This window comes from Podarcis muralis, chromosome 4 (genome assembly GCF_964188315.1).
Source record: "Podarcis muralis chromosome 4, rPodMur119.hap1.1, whole genome shotgun sequence".
NCBI lineage: Eukaryota > Metazoa > Chordata > Lepidosauria > Squamata > Lacertidae > Podarcis > Podarcis muralis.
The window spans coordinates 61,265,144-61,279,248 of NC_135658.1; the positions used below are offsets into that span (position 1 = coordinate 61,265,144).

At 39.9% G+C, this 14,105-nt stretch overlaps 1 protein-coding gene across 9 annotated transcripts in view; it reads left to right on the forward strand.

Moving 5' to 3' along the window:
• Positions 1 to 14,105, forward strand: part of DMD (dystrophin) — a 985,465-nt gene that overhangs the window by 316,941 nt on the left and 654,419 nt on the right. For all 9 annotated transcript variants that reach the window (XM_077927390.1, XM_077927397.1, XM_077927392.1 and 6 more), the window contains exons 4-7: positions 537 to 614; positions 2,843 to 2,935; positions 4,801 to 4,973; positions 10,212 to 10,330. In XM_077927390.1, the coding sequence (XP_077783516.1) occupies positions 537 to 614; positions 2,843 to 2,935; positions 4,801 to 4,973; positions 10,212 to 10,330 (463 nt within the window). The remainder of the gene's footprint in view (positions 1 to 536; positions 615 to 2,842; positions 2,936 to 4,800; positions 4,974 to 10,211; positions 10,331 to 14,105) is intronic.

Sequence of the window (14,105 nt, forward strand, 5' to 3'; positions counted from 1 at the left end):
AGATCTTATAATAAAAGTTGTAGAAATATATATTTTATGCAGTGTCACAGCTCCTGACATTTTAAATCTTGTCATGAATGTGAAATTACTAGCACTGTGACAGAGTCTACAATAAAAGGGTTAACTGGGACTATTAGTAATCCATCACTCTCTTTTCTTTCAGCCACCGCCCCTTTTTATTGTGTTCAATTTTTTCACATAAGAATGCTCATATATTGTTAGTATGGCAAACTTCAAATATATACTTGAAGAATATCATGTATGTTTAATGCTATTCCCTGGTAGCAGTCCTCAACTGGCCTATGGAAAAGAATACCTGTTATAATTAAAACAATCTGAATTTGTCTCACTGATGCCCTCATTCAGTAGGGCCATTGTAAAATGCATTAGAAAAATATATTACTGAAGTAAGGATTGACATTCTTTGGTATTTTAGGCTCTTCTGTGCTGTTTGTGTCTGTGAGACATTATTTTTAATTTTAATATATAGTATTTCCTTATTTCTCATGGTTAATAATCACTATGCATATTCACAGGGTAAAGAAAGGGGTTCCACAAGAGTTCATGCCTTGAACAACGTCAACAAAGCACTACAAGTCCTTCAGAAAAACAATGTAAGTAAATATTTACATGGGTTCATAACACACATAGAGTTGAGGAGAACTCAATAAACAGATATGAAAATTTGCTTCTGGAGTATGCTTTACAATAAATAAGATCCAGTATAATCTCATGGGATGCAGGAGATCAGAGTGCTTATCCCACATCAGGCATTATTTCAATAAATAGCCTTGAAGAAGCCGCTTGGTTGGATCCTGACTTGCGTTCAAATGTGTTTTGCTGGTGCGACAAATCTTCTTTCCTCCTGCAGCCACTTGTGCCTCTTGAGAAGCTTCTCTGGTGGTGGAAGAGCCTTGAAAACAACATGGTTGATAGCATGGTGGGTGGGAATTGCAGAGGGAAGGAAGAATCGGTTAAAATTGCTGCCTTGCTGCCTTCCTCTGGCGGTAAGGCTCTATTGAAATTCAGTTTCAGGTGGGAAATGGAAGGAGGTTCATGCAGGAGCAAGTCTGGTTCCAACTCATTATCTCCTAAGCCTTGCTTTCCATCTGTAAACGTGCAGTGCCTCTAAAAACCATAGAATGTGTTCTCCCTCTCAGATGAAATAATTTTATAAGAGTTAATCTCCAGAACATATAAGAACATATAAGAATTAATCTCCAGAATAAAAACTACTAGTAATACCCCTCTCTTGCTGTCTTGTTCTAGGGAATTGGAAAGTTCTACTGAATGAATATGCAAATAATTCAGTGATTTAAATCCCATTCTAAGGGGTACTCTTAGCAGTATAGCAGTATAGATCAATAGCTAGATTTAGTCATTTATGGTTGGTTTATTTCTATTGGCTACCTATAATTCACCTGAAATGTGTGCAGTCTTGGACCTGGGAATGAATTGCGTGGCGAGTTCCTGCCTCCCCCCTCAGAAATAAAGACACGAGACACGAGAATTCAAGTTAATGGATCAAATTAGTCCACAACTTTATTGATTACAGGAATTGAGCGGTATTGGCTTAGGCATTGGACCTAACAACCGGCTTCAGCCTGCTTGCTTGAAAACCAGTGAGGGTTAACCACCAGTAGAGGGAGTCCTGCTGATGCACGTCAACTAGGAGCTCCCCCGGGATTACCGCGCGGGGGCGTGCCGTGGGCCCACACCTCCATAGGCTTAGGACAAGGCCACGCCCCCTGGAATCCTTTACCGGACTACCCTTTGATTTGGGGGAAGGTGATGGCGCTTCCTTCCCCCTTCATTTGCATAACAATAGAACAATATCCCTACCAATGCCTAACCGCCAATACCGAGGAGTTGTGACAGATTGCTACAAGGTAGGTGAAAAGCAAGTGGCTGGTGCCAATCTGCCAAATGGAAAAAATCCTACCAGGCCCCTTGACGGCGACCAACCGAAGTTCATAGCAACATCAGAGAGCCTAGCCTAACGGGTGGGAGGGTTGGAAAAACCTGGTCAGCTGGCTGCAGCGCGGGGAAAGAGGGAGACCCTCGGCTGCACCAGACCTAAGTACAGCGAGGCCACGCCCCCCGGGCCAGCCGATTGTCTGGCCTGGGGATGACGCGTCCGAGGATTCCCTGGCATCGCGGGGGCTGAAGCCAGCCCCCATGAGTGTGGGGAGGGGCGTGAAGCTCGCAACCACACCTCCTCTCTAGCTCGGAAGTGGCTTTTTCCTTATAAAAGGAATGACAAATGAAACCAAGTTGGTTACTTTGGATAGTTGATTCAGTCTAGTACAGGTATGTCTGTGTTAGCTTCTCGTATTTGAAAGCTGAATGGGAAGCATCTAAGAAAACTTTACTAGGCAGAGAAAGAAATGAGCCTATGTTAATTGCTGATGAAGTGGCTGGGTTCCCATAAATATTATTTTCTGTTGTCACATGCATTACTTTTTGTTTTTAATTATTGCAACATATGTTTATTTTGTGATATAATAATTGCATCCTTGCTATCTGCAATTTCCTAAAATACCTGGTACTATTTGTTTTATGACAGATAATTATTTGATCAGGTTATGAAATATGCTCTGGATTGTTTACTTGCCACTAAAAGCTAAATAGTAGAAAATATGCAAACAAAACCACATAGCCCTAATTTGATGTATTTATCAAATCCGTAGGTTTTAACAGGTTTGCTTATGTTTTATTCAGCAGCTGTTTCTTTTGCCCATTACTCTGGGAATGTAAACTCATTTAACTTCTATTTTAATGTTCATTGTTTTTGCATTTTATACATAATTTTATCTAAGTTTGCTTTGCCTTGCTCTGACAGGTAGATCTGGTGAATATCGGCAGCACAGATATTGTGGATGGCAATCATAAACTGACTCTTGGATTGATCTGGAGTATAATTCTCCACTGGCAGGTGAGTCAGTCATTCACAGAACATTTTTTGGATATATCCCTAATAATCAAGGGGTATATCTACTTTGTGTCTTTCAGGTAGTGTTCAGTTTTGAACCCATCCTAATGTTTCAATGAGTGATAGAGAGAGGAAACAAGGAAACTGTTCTCTACTTAATTTTAGTGTCCAGGTTGGGTATTTGAGAAAAGTCAAGGAGGTCAGTGTCCTTTCAAAGCATTAGGCAGTCATTTCATTGCAATACCAGGCAATTTAATATTCAGAATACTGCAAAATACATTTCTAAGTCCAATTCAGTGTACTGATGTATAAAGCTCTAAACAATTTGAGCCCAAATGTAAGAAGGAACGCCCCTCTCCATGTTGACTGCTCCCTGCATTAAGACAACCCAAAACAGCCCTTCTCATCGCCCCATCACCAGGTGAAGGGGGAAGCTGCCTTATACTGAGTCAGACTATTGGTCCATGTAGCTCAGTATTGTCTAAACTGACTGGCAGCAGCTCTCTACAGGCAAGAGCCTCCCACAGCTCCTACCTGGAGATGCCAGTAATTGAGCTTTTGAACTTCTGAATGTAAAGCAGATGTTCAACCTCTGACCTACAACCCAGAGTACAGGGGGCAGTAGTGTGGGATAGAGCCTTCTCTCTGGTGGCAACCCATCTCTGGAATTGCATCTCTTCCGAGGGTTTGATTTCAGTGACTTACATTAAATGTGTAGCCTCTGTTTGTTTTCTTTCATGATGGCACAGTTCAGCAAATTTTCAGTGGAAATTCTTGGCCTCTTTGGGTACTGCAAACAGTGCCGGATTTACATATAAGCTAAACAAGCTATAGCTTAGGGCCCCACTCTCTTGGGGGCCCCCAAAAAAATTAAAGGAAAAAACCTGGATGTACAGTTCCAAAATATAAGATAAGAAACAAATAAAATCAAACCTACATACAGCAACAGTGTTTTGTGTTGTGTAGGCTCCTATGATGTAAGTAAGGGGCCCCGCCAGCTAGCCTGCTCCCTAAAATATCCCTGGTTTGCTCATTTCTATATATAGGGTGCCTACATTCTGCATGGACTGGTTGCATGGCAACATGTAGCATGCAGCTGCAGACTGCAGTGCAGCACAGTTGAATGTAGGTCAAGCTGTTGTACCTGTTATCTAATATTAAAGAGTGCTTGTAGACTGGTGATCGCGCAGCACAGACTAAGGGTATGAGTCTTATGCCTACTGATTGATTTCATGTAATACATAATTTATTTATTTTGATCCCATTATAAAGTTAATATAATATAATTAATATACTTCTTCTTAATTGTATTTCAGTTCAACAATTACTTCGATAAAATACATATTTTTCTTATGTGCAAACGGCTTTAGAAACCTATTAGGTCCATAAATTACCATATAGCATATATTCAACACACACAAAAATAGCAACAGTTTGTTGTTGACAAAGGACAGCTGGACGTATAAAAGGCCCCATTACCTTCAGTAGCTTAGGGCCTCATCAAAGCTAAATCGGGCCCTGACTGCAAATTAAAAATAAATGTTGCTAATAGTGCAGAAGTCAAAGTTAGGTGGATTTGCCACAGTGCACCGTGCTTATCCTCTTTCATATTTAAAGAAAGGAGAAAATGACAGTAGGAAGAGCAATGATCCTTTCTTCTTTTTATTAAAAAAAACCCCTTTCATTTCTATACAACCAGTGCTTCTTCAGTATCCTCCCGTGTTTTTTTTTTAATGTTTCGGATCACTGTGCTGAGTATTCAAGTACTTAAGAGTTAAGTAAAAGAAACTCAAGTTTGACGGGGGGGGGGGGAGTTGCCTTTGATAAATAAACTTGGCTACTGATAAAAATTCTGTCTTCCAACACAGGTCAAAGATGTAATGAAAAACATCATGGCTGGACTGCAACAGACAAACAGTGAAAAGATCTTGCTGAGCTGGGTCCGTCAATCAACTCAGAATTATCCGCAGGTCAATGTTGTTAATTTCACCAGTAGCTGGTGTGATGGTTTGGCTTTCAATGCACTCATCCACAGTCACAGGTAAGAGAAATGCTACAAATTAACATCCAAATGCCTCTGTTTTTGCTGTGATCATGTGAATTGAAAATCCTTTATTAGAATCACCTTGCTGGAGCAAGTCCATCTAATCCACATTATTGAATTCCAGCAGTGGGGAGCTGGAGGCCTTTCAGAAATGCACAAACAAGGGATGTAGGGTGGGATGTGGGCAGCATGTAAGCCATCTTCTATTATTTGCTTTCAGCATCCATGAATCAGAGGCATGCTGCCAGTGCTCACAAAGCTCTATTTAGCTATCATGGCTAATTGCCACTAATAATAGAAATCTATCTATTAATTTGTCTAATTGCTTTTAAAGGTTTATAAAATTGTGACAGTTGCCAAATCCTGTGTTAATAAATTTCTCAAGATAATTATGCTTTGAAAATTACTTCCTTTTTGCCTGTTGTTAATCTGCTGTTGTGGATGATCTCTAGTCTTACCAGAGTTCTAAGTCTTATCATAGGAATGTTTGTCTTCACTAACTCTCTTTATGCCAGTGATGTGGAACCTGTGGCTCTCCTATCACCCCAAGCCAAGCTAGTTGATGGTGGGCAGTGGTGAGAGTTGCAGCTCCCAAAATCTGAAGGGCCACAGGATCCTTGCTTTTTACCATTCATAATATTATACTGGTCCATCATGCCTCTTCTCAGTATCAGTATTTTCCTCTAAACTAAAGGAGCCTCACATATTTGGTCCTTTTTCAATTAATGTCCCTTTTCCTGGACAATCAGAGCTAAGTTCAGATGCAAGGGTTTTTGTTTATTTGTTTTGCTTCATGCAGAGGTTTGAAGCGCAGGTACAGTTAGATGGCTTTTTCTAAAAGCAGAACAAGAGCCAAATACTAGGTCTATTCCAAGGTCTGAAATGAAGAAAGTCTAGGGCCATGATATTAGAGTTGCCATATTTCAAGAAGTGAAAATCCGGACACAAAATCTCCATTAAAAAATAAAGTTTTTTTGCTTCCGATATGAGCTGCCATACGCCCGGGTTTTCATGGACATTTTAACAGGTTTCAAAATGATGGGGTTACAGTTCCCCTGAAAGAGCAGGTTCGTTGCTTGGGGGTACTCCTGGATCCTTTGCTGTCGCTTGTGGCTCAGGTGGCACAGGGTGCCTTCCATCAGCTTTGGCTGGTGGCCCACCTATGCCCCTATCTGGACAGGGATAGCCTAACTACTGTTGTCTATGCTCTGGTAACCTCAAGGTGAGATTACTGCAGTGCGTTATATGTAGGGCTGCCTCTGAAGATGGTTCATAAACTTCAGCTAGTGCAGAATTCAGCGGCCAGATGGTTTGAGCTTATTATACCAATCCTGGTCCGACAGCACCGGCTACCAGTTAGTTTCCGGGCCCAATTCAAAGTGCTGGTTTTGACCTATAAAGCCTTAATCGGCTCAGGATCACAATACTTCAAGGACTGCCTCTTTCCATATGAACCTGCCCAGACCCTGAGATCATCTTCTGAGGCCCTTCTTCATGTGCCTTCTCTTTGAGAGGTCCGGAGGCTGGCAACACAAGAACAGGCCTTCTCTGCAGTGGCTCCCCATCTGTGAAATGCTCTCCCCAGAGAAGTTTGCTTGGCACTTTGATGATACACCTTTAGGCGCCAGGCAAAAATGTTTCTTTTCTACCAGGCCTTTGGTTGATCTGATTGACATCCTATGCCCTTTTAAAATGTGGCTCTTGGTGGGGGGGGGGGCATTGGGTTGTTGTTTTTCTTTTTATTATATATATTGTGGTTTTTATGTTGATCTTGTTCTGTAAACTGCCCTGAGACCTCCGGGTATAGGGAGGTATATAAACACACACACACACACACACACACACACACACACACACACACACATCTCCTAGATGCCATTTTTGGCAGACAAATCCTGGCCATGTCCTGGAAATTCCAGGTGTATGGCAGCCCTAATGGTATCTTACTGAATTTGGGAACTCTCTTTAAAAGGTGCCCTATCAATGCAATTGGGAAACAGAACAGTTTCTTGCTCTGATCCACCCCCTGCTCCCCATCTGCCCTTACAACATTGTTGTCTTTAATCCGTCGTCAAATAAGTGTGTTTTCAGTTGAAAAGATTTGTTGCAGGGGGCAGGAAAGAGAGTATTGTTCTGGTTGTTTCTGGGACTATGGAAACATGTTCCTGGCCATTTAACAGCCACCCCTGTGTGTGTTCATAATAGAAACAAACATTAGCTGATAGCTTGCAAGACACTTAATAACAGTGTGGTGCTTTAATTACACACCTTCATAGAAGCTACACAGCAAGACTTAATTTATTATTTAGGCATTTGAAGCTAGCAGGAGTGACCTTAAACCTAGCCTGAGAGGAGCACCTAGCATTATGTGGCAGCCTACATAATACAGCACTAATTTGACCACATTGCTGAAAATGGCTCTTATCTCTCTGGTTAGTGGAACCGGATTGTAGTCCTCCAAGCACATGCTTTCAAAGCAGATACTTAAAAGTCAACATAATTGCATCACAGTCAGTCAAGTGCAAATTGCTACTGATAAATTTCTCTTTGGCTGTGTTTTGATGGGGGGAAAGGCGGGTGTTTTTACAGTAAAATGTAGGGAGGGAGAATAGCAGAGGAAGCATAAAAATGAGTACCTTTTGTTGAATGGTGAGAATAATTGTGGCAACTGTCTTCTACATCTTTTCATTAGGTGTCTCTGGAAATGGTACTCAATAGTTATTGACCTTGGGGATGGTGTTGAGTATGAGAGTTGTCCCCCAGTAATTAAAAATATGTGCCAGTTTTGTTTTGTGTGTGCTTGTTTTACTGTTCTGTCATAGCATGGTGATTTGTGATTCTATTTATTTAGCACTAGGTACATACCCTCTTAAGAGTCTATTTGCTGGCATAGTAAATCTTAGTGCTGTGCTAATAATGCTTTTCAGCTATAAATTCAAATTAATGCAAAGTCCCATATTAACAGTCCCATATTTAAAAGTCTGGTGCTGCCTGAGTTCTGGAATACATTTCACATATGTATGTCTTCCATACAAGTGTTTTTCAAAATCCACCCTCCATCAACTTACTTGTAATGTATTATGAGCAATAAAGACAACTTCTCAATTTGTTTGACCATTGGTTCTCAAACAGAACTTAGTGAAATTCCCCTGCAATATTTTTTGCATCTACCCTGTTATCCAGCTTCCCAGTGAGGCGCCTGTCCTGCGAAGCCTGTCCTTCTCCAGTTTCGCTTGAAGGGCGCTGCGCAGAGAGGGAGAACTGCGCAGCGACCCTTCAGCCACGCGCTTGTCCTGCGAAGCTGGAGGAGGAACAGAAGGGTCTTCCTCTGCATCCTGAAGCCTGGGGCGAGCTGAGCTCAGCATGCCTCAGGCTTCGAGCTTCGCACAGCTCTCTGCAAGCCTGGGGCGAGCTGAGCTCAGCGCACCCCAGGCTTTGAGCTTGCGCAGCTCTCCGCAAGCCGTGGGAGCCCGGCGCGACTTCGCGCTGGGCACCCACGGCTTGCGGAGAGCTGCCTGTTCTGGGGGCTGGGGTCGGAAGAAGCTCAGGCTTCCCCTGCCCCAGCCCCGTGCCGGGGGGGGGGGAAGAATTCCCCCCCTTTATTTCCCCTAAAAAAACCTAGGTGCGTTCTATGGGGCGGTGCGCCCTATGGGGCGAAAAATACGGTATTAAAATAGTCATATACTGCTTCCCTGCTGCTGTCCTTGGGTCAATCAAAAGACTATGGTGTGTCTGGGACTGGCAAGTGGGGAAGCACTGAGCAGACTATGGCACTGAGGCCCACTGAAAAATGGCTCAATCCTGACTGGTGGGTCTTGGTGCACTGTTTTAGAAGCACTACTATAATAAATCCAGGAAAAGCGGGTTTTGTTTGTTTGTTTTTTGAGATTTTAATATGTTCTTTGTGGATTATTATGTTTTCTCCTGTGCATGTTACCATTCATATTTACTTATATTTCACATCTGGAACTACTCTGCTTTTGATCATGGGACATTCCCCTCCCCCCCCAAACGATTAAAGAAATGCTTTTGCAAAAGATAAGAAACTGTTGTAATAGCAAAAGCTTTTAATAATTATGAAAGGAAGAACTTCACATTGCAGTCTTCATGCTAGTGAATGAAATTTTAAGTATCAGGCATAAAATTAGATTTGAATCAGGAGATTGCATTTCTCCAATATCTTGTGCAATGTGTTAACACGGCCCCTTTATACAAGTCCACATAACGTATAGTCAATACATCTCTGTTTAAAGGTCTGTTTGCATTAAATTCCATTAGTGGTAGTCTCCGGAGAAAACCATTCCCTAACAAGGTGTAGCAATAAAAAGATTCATTGTTTCTTCCAGTAATGCTGCCTGTGAAAATACTTGCTATGTATGCAATGGTTCCATTCAACGAGAATATTCACTTATTTAATTGAATACACTTCATTTTTAGGAAGCCAATATTTTTTCTAAGATAATTAGATGTTGACTTTCAGCATTTTATTAATGATGTTATTTATTTAAAATATTTCCTGTATTTTGTATTTGTAAAGAAAATGCAAAGTTGACCAGATGACCTTTCTCAACTCCCTGCTTAGCCGTGAAACAAAAAGTGTGGAATGAGTCACTATCTTTCAGATTAACTTGTCTCACTGGATTGTTATGCAGTTCTTAGCTGCTTGGGTTGAGTCAGAGCACCCTTTCCAACACGTGTCCTCTAGCTGTTTTGAACTAGACCTCCCATGCCCTGTCTCATTGTGCTGCTCTTGTGTGCCTATATCTGTTGGAAGCAGGTAGAAATCTGTTGAACCTAAGGCTCAGGCACCACACCTGAATCGAACACATATTTAATTGAGTAGGATTAGATTTCCGTCTTCTGTAATCTTGAAAACAAATTTACCTGTCCTAATGGGTAACTTAGCTAAAACTAGGGTGTCTAAAATTAATAGAATTATTTATACTGCAAACAGTGTAACTAATAGTATAGGGTCCCAGACTGTTGATCTAAGCTGTAATTTGATCCCTGCCTATAAAACATTTAAGACTGGCCTGCAGCATTTCACAGATACAGCTGAATTTCTTGTTTGAATGTTTTAATTTTGTATGAGGTAGAAAATGATTTTTTTAAAAAACCATAAAAACAAAACTAAGGGTCTCTCCAACCCTGTGATGAAGTTGACTAGCCCTCCAAATCTAGAATTGCACATAGAATTGCATAGGTAACTTTACAAGATTTCCCTTTTCTTTTCAGACCAGATCTATTTGACTGGGATAGTGTGGTTCGCCAACAGTCAGCTGTACAACGATTAGACCATGCATTCAACGTAGCCAAACGCCACCTAGGAATCGAAAAACTCCTTGATCCTGAAGGTTAGTGTGCATCAGGTTCTGTTTGTAAGTGTATGGTAAATTTTCTCCATGCAGGTGTTAGGGAAAAGGTTTATCCATTTTCATTTTTATAGTTGCACCACACAAACAGGTTTTGATTTAGTTTACTGAGACTTCAGAGTTAAGTTTGCTTTTTACTCACCTAGTATAATTAATTCCTTAAGATTCAAAATGATTTAAGCAAACAAGTCTGGATTTACATCAAACTTTTAAAGGTGTATGTTCTTTGTTAAGCACCGTGATAAAGTAGCTGTTTTTCTTCAAAGGTGCTTAGATTTGCAGTTCTTATTGCTTACAGTAGAAGTTGCAGTTCATCAGCATTTTTGAAATTATGTCCTAAATTTGGATGTAAGGAGCTGGTTTAAGTTATTCACAGACAATGATTCATGAATCATTCATTATTCTTTTTATACTAATTTCACTTTTTTGAATGCTTGGATGAAAGGGTTTTTTGAGGAGGAGCGCTAAAGTTTGAACTTTTTATATCTTCTGTGTTTCAATCTGAATAATTTTTGTGTATGTTTTTAGCTTTCTCTTTTTTGCTTCTGACTTTTGAGGTGATTGTTTAAGTACAAAGTGAGCCCCCAAATAGTGATTTTTGCTCTTACCCTGAAGTCTACCAATTGTTTGTTAATAATAGGGAATGTGTAGTAATTATTGGTCATGGAAACACAGCATAAAGCTTGGAAATAACATTTCACATTCAAATATTGTCCTCTTCTCTAAAACGGATATGAAGACGACCCATTTGGCTGTTAATTAGTGAGAAGAAACACTATTAATATAATATAGGGTCTTCTTTTTGTGTCGTGGGTCTGAGCCTTGACACTGGAAATTCTAGCCTTGGAAATTTTGTCAGACTTTATTGTAAGTCACCTCCATTATGTAGTATGTGTGTAGGCTTACATATTTGCACTACAAACATCACTTGTATACCTGTTTATAACAATTTTACATAAACAGCTCAAGTAATTTAATTAAGATAAAAATTACTATTGTGCTCAGAGCTGTGTTATGTAAACTGCTTAGAGGGTTTTTTTAATCATTGAGCATTGGACAAATTCCGTTAAATAATTAAATATCGTCTTCTCACAGAAAGTTCCTCTCTATGAAATCTCCTTTAATTAACCAATGTAGATGTTCTTGGCACACTAGGCCTCAGGCAAGCATATCGAAGCAAAACATACACTGCATGATGGAAGAGAATTTCATTTGGTCACCATTTTAAAGTGTACTGACTCAATTTGCACCTCCTGAACTAATACACAGGTTGGAACATAATTATCCTTCGACTTTCACACTTCTTTGAATTTTGTGGTACAGTTCTCAGCTGAAGAAATGTTCCAATATGCATTATAAATGAATATTCTAGGCTAAGGGTGCATTTAGAAATACATACACTGTCTGTTTGGAACTTGGTAAGATTGATACGTTTGATTTAGCTTCATCTCTCAAACTCAAGTCGTAGTTTAACTGCACAATCACACTTTCTGTGTTCTAAATGAGGACCAGGGCAAACAACTCTGTTAAAAATGTTGCTTGCTCTTCTTATACACTGCTTCTGATTAGCTCCAGAAAGATACGGAAGATCCATACGATAGATACATATTTATATTTTACATTTTAACCTCATTCCTCTGGGCTGCAGTAAAGTGTGGGCTCCCACTCCTTGCTTGTGACCTGGCCCAGCCCACCCCCACAAAAACAAAGTAGCAAACAAAATTATTTTTCATTTGGTGAAAATGATAATATTTATGTTTGGTAGGTAAAAGTGTAAATATTCATATTTGAGAAATTATTAAAATTGGTAGTTGGGTGACAGAGGAAAAGCTTCTTTACCTAAATGCATCTAATAGAAATATGAAAAATATTTGTGCAACAATGTGAGGAACCATTTATTTGTAGTGGCCACTCACAAGTGAATTTTGCTACTTCCATTGTGAGAAATACTATAACCCTATCAGTACAGGGCTGAATCCTATCATCTTTTCATGTGGTTGTATGCTTATCACAGAAAGTCTACTTGTAAGCTTGGTAAACAGTTGTCTAAAACTATGATCCAGTGAGTGTGGAAATATATGTATATTTATCTAGAGGTACATCATTAGTATTCTAGGGAGCAATGGGCCAGAGTAAGAATACTGATGGATCTGTAGCACAAAGGCACACATCAGGGTAGGGCTTTTTAGTTATGTAACAATAAGGAATACTGCATACTAATGAAGCAGTTTCCAAATTGAAATGCTGATTTTAAATGTTCTCCTGCTCCCAGTATGAAGGCCCTGATTTTTTGACATCATATTATTAATGCAGTAACTTAATATGTCTATTAAAACCCTCAATAGTTACTTATTATGAAGTACTTCATACATAATTAAATTGCTAACAGGTCAATTGGGTGATAATAAATCGACTCATAAATATGGAAAAGGAAATGTTTTTAAATGAGACTTCAGTTGTAACGGAGACACTATTTTTTGTACTCTCCCCCACCCACCTTTTCAAAATGATGAAACAGTGGATTCACTGTTTTATTGCTCTATTTTTCAAAGTTTCATTACAGTTTTCAGTACAATTTGCCATTTGCTTCTTCTGAAGAAATTATCGCACTATTTTTATGATTGCCTTCTAATAGTATGGAAGTGTTTGAATAAGCATGCAGTTGATTTTTATATTGTCTGTGTGTCTGATTGAAGCTCCAAGCTTTATGCATTGAGCAGGTTTACTATGTATACCAGGCTTCCTCAACCTCGGCCCTCCAGATGTTTTTGGCCTACAACTCCCATGATCCCTAGCTAGCAGGACCAGTGGTCAGGGATGCTGGGAATTGTAGTCTCAAAACATCTGGAGGGCCGAGGCTGAGGAAGCCTGATGTATACAGACAAAACCCAGAGGTGGATCCAAACTAAGCTAGGTTCCTTCCATTGAAATCAATTGAACAATTAGTAATGGCCTAAGCTTCATTAATTCCTGTGATTCTTACATGAATCAGTGGGACCTAAAATCATGACCAAGTCCTAACCATGTCTACTCAGAAGTAAGTCCTATTAATTCACTTCTTCTAAACATGTGAAGGAGCACAAGCACCTGAGGATATTGGGGGTAGGGCTTCTGCATGGACTTCTCACATCCTTACTTAGAGCACATGCTCCTGTTCAGGGCCTGTGTAATAATAATAATAATAATAATAATAATAATAATAATAATGATGTTAATTGTACCTTAACATTTTAGATGTTCAATGGAGTACTTATGTGAATAGTTAAATGCTTAAGACAGGGGAGAGGAACCTGCGGCCCTACAAATGTTGCTAGACTACAGTTCTAATGATCTCTGGCCATTGGCCATGCTGGCTTGGGCAGATGGGAATTGGAGTCCAAGAACATGTGCAGGATCACAAGTCCCCCACCCTGGCTTAAGCAGTGAAGATAACATATTAATCCATTTTTGCTAGCATGCTCTCTCTCTCTCTCTCTCTCTCTCTCTCTCTCTCTCTCTCTCTGTGTGTGTGTGTGTGTGTTATGGAATGAGACATAGTGCAGCTAAGATAATACTTTTTCTTGGATCAGCCCGTCTCAACTATACTGGAAACAAGCAAATTAATGTTACTAATCATTTGTATTAGAGACAGAATAGGCTAATTTAATTCTTTCAGAATAATTAAGGCACAATAGGCAGAGTTGTGAAAAATATCTTTTTATAATGGTTGCCCATAAACATGATTGCCAATAAAAATGGAGCATAATAGGGAGGACAT